At 40.0% G+C, this 6,602-nt stretch overlaps 1 protein-coding gene across 2 annotated transcripts in view; it reads right to left on the bottom strand.

Annotated features, from left to right (window-relative positions):
* Positions 1–2,260: 2,260 nt before the first annotated feature.
* The window catches only part of LOC306976865 (inosine-uridine preferring nucleoside hydrolase), a 194,459-nt gene continuing 190,117 nt past the window's right edge, over positions 2,261–6,602 (bottom strand). Inside the window, exons 1-6 of one of the 2 annotated variants that reach the window (XM_079574979.1) lie at positions 5,993–6,009; positions 4,901–5,087; positions 4,375–4,557; positions 4,184–4,295; positions 3,940–4,076; positions 2,261–2,788 (exon numbers count right to left, since the gene is read on the bottom strand). In XM_079574979.1, the coding sequence (XP_079431105.1) occupies positions 2,435–2,788; positions 3,940–4,076; positions 4,184–4,295; positions 4,375–4,557; positions 4,901–5,083 (969 nt within the window). In that variant the 5' untranslated portion in view covers positions 5,084–5,087; positions 5,993–6,009 and the 3' untranslated portion in view covers positions 2,261–2,434. Of the gene's footprint in view, positions 2,789–3,939; positions 4,077–4,183; positions 4,296–4,374; positions 4,558–4,900; positions 5,088–5,992; positions 6,010–6,602 lie in introns of those variants that run through there. The other variant, XM_079574980.1, reaches the window with a different exon arrangement.

Raw genomic sequence — 6,602 nt, 5'->3', positions numbered from 1 at the left:
TTTATACAGGGCGATTCATGACGGCTTTTATTTCCAATTCGTTTTAACTGTTCGCCCCCCACGTCGTTACCAATAACATCCGCCAAAAACAGATCATGAAGGTTTCGTTTCTCTCCATGGCCTCGGTGCTTAGCCATGTGTCTTTGTTTTTCATTGAGAAATTTTGGGTTTTTTATCGGTTTGTGGTTTCAAAATGAAGGCCCGGAAAAAGGATCATTTAAACGTTATTTTAACTCGGGCTTGGACAGATGTGGTTTCTAAAGCGAAGGCCCAGAGCATTACACCTATTTAAATGCAGTCGGTTCAATATTGGCCTCAACAGTCTGGGGCCTGTATGTACGTCGCCTCTATTTGTTGGCAAAGTTTAAATAAAAGATTTCAGCAAGCATTATCTGTTGAAGTGGTTATTTGTTCCAGCACATAAAGGTAGACTTTAAGTTTGCATAGGGAAACGTATCCTCAATGCCTCTGGACAAACTCTGCGCTCAGACTCTTCTCCATAACATTTTATAACAGATTTTAATTAACTACATTGTTAAAGGATGCCATTAGTAAATCCCTTAGGTCTTAAACACACAACCACCAACTTGTAGTTCAGAAGTACAAGCTGCCCTGCTTCAGAACAGAAATGTGTGTTAGTGTTACAAAGGGAACATTATCTTATACAGAGGCTGAAGGGCTGTGCTTCAAAGGGGAATATTTATCATTAGCTCATTATGGGCTCCAAAAGGAGTGAAGGTTGATGGGAGTATACGCTGCTGGAACGCTGTGACCCTGACCCTGCTCTCGGGCACAACCGAGACAATTGCCTGTTTGTGTTCTTGAAGCGGTCTCTGTACTTTACAAAAAATGCTTCGTTTCAATTTATATATTAAGGGACAATACAGAGTTTTAAAATGTTAAAATTAAGGCGAGACACTGGCACAGATGTGAGAATAAAGATATATTGCAGGTTTTCAGTCATTTCATGTTTGAAGTTTCCCGTCTTTTCGGCGACAAAAAAACAGATTGAGCTACAATCAAATTTATGGTTTGATTTTACTGATAAGTTACCAAGACTTTTTCAGAGCCAGGAGCTGTGCACAGGCAATGAAGATGAGTGGACCAACATTTTCCTTTCCACAAACGACCTGATCAACTCTGTGAAGATGTGCTGCAGTGTGTGAGGCAAATTGTTTATCAGAGTCCTTTTATTGTAGACAGCCTAACACACACCTGTGCAATAATCTGATCAGCATCTTGATATACCACACCTGTGAGGGGGTGGATTCTCTTGACAAAGAGACAGATTTAGACAGATTTGTGAGCAATATTTGAGAGAAATGGGTCTATTGTGTTTTGTCTTTGAGTTCAGCAAAAACAAAAGTGTTAAATGTTAGTAAAGTGTATGTTTGTGAATGAAACAATCCCCATCACCTTGTGTGAAGTGCTTTGTCTGAATTCTGTCATGTCAACATCGCTACATGCTCTACAGGAGCTCGTCATATAATTAGAATATCATGAAAAAGAGCATTTACATCTGTCATTCAACTTAAAATGTGTAACTAATATATGACAGAGTCATAACATGCAAAGTGACAAATGTCACCTTTGTTTATCATTTTAATTATTATGGCTCACTGCCTGTAAAAACCCCAAATGAATTTCAATATTTAAAAAATGGACTGTCGGCCAAAATCATCAAAATGATAACAAAGGCTTGACATATGTCACTTCGCATGTAAATGAGTCTATATCATGAATACTTTCCTTCCATTCCCACGTATGTGAAGTGATTCTGCAGGACACTGGCGACATCTAGTGGTGGAGTTTATTATTACAATCCTCTTTGCTGTCGCGTCAATGAAGTTTGTACATCCATTACTTTTTCAACCAAACTTCAGAAAACTGAAAAACAAATTATTGTTCAGATTAGTTAAAAGTAAAGATTGTTTGGAGGCTCATCAAGTATCAATCAATCAAAGTTTATTTATATAACACTGTACAACACCAGGAGGAGTAAAGTGCTTCACAGAAAGATAAAAACATTTTAAGAAGACAAAATGATTGCATCCTAAACATAATTCAGTGCTAAAATTTACAAAACCGTAACTATAAGCTTACATGAAGGCCATGTTCTTTATATAGGCATCAAAAATGCTTGAGAGGCAATTTTCCATCTTTCTTTATGTATTAATCTGATTTTTACTGCAGTTGATAATGAGGATAATAAACTCTAAATCAGCTGTTCCTTCCCCCTGCTGTCAGCACAGTGTTCAACACAAACTTTGAGATGTAAAACCACCACAGCCCCCGGTGATCAAAGGTCCTTTACAAAAGTCAAAGAGCACAGTCGAAAGCAATGAAATTTTAGGACGTGCATAAAAAGTAATGTTTCCCTTTTTGATTGTAAAATAAAGTGACTATGTTCAAACTTCACAATAGTTACGTCAGTTTACAACCTCAGCGACATCATCAGTAACTGTCCAAACTTCTCCACATCACACTGATCAAAAACAAAAACTTTATGTGTCTTTTTGAGTTGGTTTGTTCGATCTAGCGCCATCATCCCTCTGGCGATGGAGCCCTGCAGTTCGACGCGGACCGGGCAGTGGATGCTCGCCGTGACCACGCTGCTGTCGATAAACGCCGCCATGGCATAAGCATCGTACGACACAAAACCAGGTCCGAAGTACACGTCTCGCTTGTTCTTCATGGCGTCCCTGGAGTAGGCCCAGCACTGAGAGGTGATGGTCTTCATGAAGCGAGCAGCGGGGAAGTCCTGGTTTATCAGCTCTTCAAAAAACTCCTGTAAAAGGGGAAGAGGGAGGTTTATTTCTTATTACAAAGAGTGAGGGAATGCACGCTGTCATTGTGTCCTTGGGCAAAACACTTTACTTTCTTGGTCTCTTGTGCATATTCTATTCTTATTCTTGCTTCCTGTACATTTGACTAAATCTCCTTGATAGTTCTCGCAGTTAATAATCTCTTAACCCGTTTTAACCCTCTGAACCGAGCACATTTTCTCCAGTTCAACTGTGACCAAATCTAAAAGCTTCTTGAAAAAAGTCTCAACATAGCGACAAAGACAAGGATGAAAAAGTTACAAAAACGCGTTGAAAATGCAACAAAAGAGCCACAAAAGAGCAACAGAAAAGTGCCAAAAAAATTACAAAAATGCGACAAAAAAGTGACAAAATTATGATGAAAAAGTGAGCAAAAAGGTGATGGAAAAAGTGACAGAAAAGTGACACAAATGTGATGAAAGAGTGACAAAAAAGTGACAAAAAAGTGACAAAATGATGATGAAAAAGTGACAGAAATGCGACTTAAAAGTGACAAATTGCAACAACAAAAAATCGAGAAATAGGTGATGAAAAAATGACAAAACTATGATGGAAAAAGTGACAGAAAAGTGACACAAATGTGATGAAAAAGTGACACAAAAGTGACAAAATTATGATGAAAAAGTGAGAAAAAGGTGATGAAAAAAGTGACAGAAATGCGACTAAAAAGTGACAAAATGCGACAAAAAAAAATCGAGAAATAGGTGATGAAAAAATGGCAAAACTATGATGGAAAAAGTGACAGAAAAGTGACAAAAAATTGACAAAAAGGTGATGAAAAATATGATGAAAAAGTGACAAAAACGCAATGAAACCAAATGTCAAAAAAGTGACAACATGGCAACAATGCGAGGAAAAAGATCCTTCTAGATCAGTTTTGTAGGTCTGAGCTTTCAAATGAGGCGTTACTCATTACGTAACCTTTTAGAATTGGGTAAAGCTGAACTGGAGAAAATGCACTTGGTTAAGGGTTAAGTGTCGGGATGGTGAAGACCTCAGAAGCACGGCTCACTCACTCAAGTCCAAAAACTTCCACTTCATAAGATCAATGCCTGAAATTAAATCTTCCTGACTAAACTGCACATACTGTATATGCAACCAACATTAATCTGACCCAGGGGAGTTTGTTTCGGCAGGAGTACTCCCAGGTGGCCATGTACGTGGTGCAGAGAAACTCCTCCAAAACGACATAAGCCGATTCTACGTCCATCACGAAGTTAAACTCCGCACACAGCGTCACGTTTCCTTTTCCTGAAACAAGAAATAGCACAGGATTCCAAAAGCATATAATTGCATTTAAATCGTTTCCTGTCCAGATCGTAAATATCAAATCAAGAAAGTTGTAGCTTTCTTCTCACCCTCCATGTTGCCTCCCATGATGTACAAATCCTTCAGCTTCTTTGGAAACTCTGGATCCAGCCGAATGGCCATGGCCAGATTAGTGAGCGGACCCAGAGCCACTAATGACACCTGCAGAGACAGCCAGTGTTAAATGTTCTTCCATAACGGATTAACTTCTCTAGTAACTCTTTAACTGAGGTTGATTTACCTGGTTTTGGTGTTCAGATACCAGCCTGATCATTGCATTGACCGCGTGTTCCCTCTGTATTTTCTGCTCCCACTGCGGGTCTTTGTCTTTTAACACGTCTCCCAAACCATCCGTCCCAAAGTGGTCACTGAAGGGTTTGTTGGCTCCGACCAGAGGCCCGTCGCAGCCACGAAACACTGGGATCTGTGGAAAAGAAACCTCTGCTGAGAGCACTAAAGATTTAAACAGACTTCACTGAGCCACAAAGGAAATATTTTTGGAGGCGGTGTAAAAACTGCATACAGACAGTTGGTAGGACGGTGATTCAGTAGGTTAAGCATTTGCTGGAGATTTGTGGTTCAAGTTTGTGTGGTTTACATCATGATACAATGTTTATCTTTTACAGAGCGTTCCAAATATTTCCTCCTCCTTTGGGTCCAAGCTCCAAAGTTAATCCATTCACTGAACCGCACTAATTCGTCCCTCCGGCTTGAAAGGCGATGTACAAGAGCAAGAGGCGCTGAACGAAGAAGCAAAACTCCCTTACTTCCTCTCGTCCGCAGACAGACAGCACCCTCAGCACATTCTGACACACATTGTTGACGTCTGCGTTCCCAAACACACAGGACATTCCCAGGACCTGGACGTGAGGAGCCGCCAGCGCCATAAAAAGCGCCTGAGCATCATCTATGCCGCAGTCTGTGTCGATGATCACCAACTTCTTAGACATGGCTCTGAAACGAGAGGAAAGTTTCAGAAAGTTTGTACATAACAACACATGGATGCTGTGAGAGAGCGAGAGAGAAAGGGCAGTGGTCAAAGTTTTGCTTACTTTTTTTTCACACAAGGGAATTTCCATGAGTGAGGGAGGCTTAGCAACTGAATATCTGAGCATTAGACACCTTCAAGGTACGGCAGGGGTGTCCAAAGTGCGGCCCGGGGGCCAAATGCGGCCCTCAGACCAATTTATGGTGGCCCTCGGCCTCTTGCTGTATCAGTACACATCACCAGAGATGGACCTCTTTATTTGAAATGTAATAATTCTATACAATTCTAACTGAACAACTAACATTTTATTGTGAGACAGAGCTGGCATGAAGGTTTTAAGCTTAAATAGAGGTGTGGGGCACAATTTAAACCTCTGCTAGTCGAAGGTTTTGCGGCACTAACTACTGATCTACGGCCCTTCACCCCGTGTACACTTCAATATGCGCCCCCCCCATGAAAAAGGTTTGGACACCCCTGAGGTAAGGTTTACCCATGTCAGTCAATAACAGAGGCTGAAACCTTCTTGAGAAACCTGTAGCATTTGACTCTCGGAATGTAAATCTCAGCAAACTGCTTCAAAACTCGAAAGTATATACAGTAGAACATTTGACACTGTAAAACCTTAGCCTGTCAAGCCGGCCTGGCTTACTCTGTGTGTGAGATGCATATATCTCATACATAGAGGAAGTCTTGGCTGACTTGACAGGCTAGTGAAACCTAAAAAAAAAAAACGAAAACACAAACAGCAACAAAAACACAAAAGAAGCTAGAGAAATAGCTAGGAACAATGGGTTAATAATTGATAAACACACACAAAAATGCAGATAACTTTGTGGTTGGGGGAAAAAAAATATGTGACCCATTAACTTACAGGTATTGAATGCTCACTTTTTGGCCATTTACAAAAACAAAAAGAAGAGAGAGACATATTGAAATGCATGCATTTGATACTACAGGAAAACCATTTGCCACTGTGTTTCTGCAGCAACAATATATTACTTTCCCTGTCCTCCAAGAGTTAAAAGTTTACTACACTTTGCCCCAAGTTGAAGCACAAGTCCAAATAATCCTCATAAAATATTCAAAGCGACAATACAAACACTTGGTTAGGGCATAGCTTTGTTGTTAACTAAAGCGACTGTTGTTGATTTTAAAAGGTATTGTATCTGAAAGTAAGTCAAGAAAACTTACACAAACCTTGAACCATTGAAGACCATCGGAGAGAGTGATTCTCCGCTGTGATTGGTCAGAGTTTATTCAACACTTCCGGGTTTCTACCAACTGACGACTAAACGAGGTTGTAATGTTTATTTCTGTTTCCCAAGCTTCGGTTTAAACCACTGACGTACATATCTCAAAGAATATGATATTATATGAGTGAAAATGTTAAATTATGCCTCTTTACCAATGTTTGATATAATTTCATTTAATTTTTATTCGTTGCGACCCCCCGTTTTCACACGTAGTGGTTCGCTCCGTGA

Source organism: Gobius niger (assembly GCF_951799975.1).
Source record: "Gobius niger genome assembly, chromosome: 17".
Classification (NCBI taxonomy): Eukaryota; Metazoa; Chordata; class Actinopteri; order Gobiiformes; family Gobiidae; genus Gobius; species Gobius niger.
The sequence above is the reverse complement of the archived record's forward strand: the minus strand, read 5'-3'. Positions and strand labels throughout refer to the sequence as shown.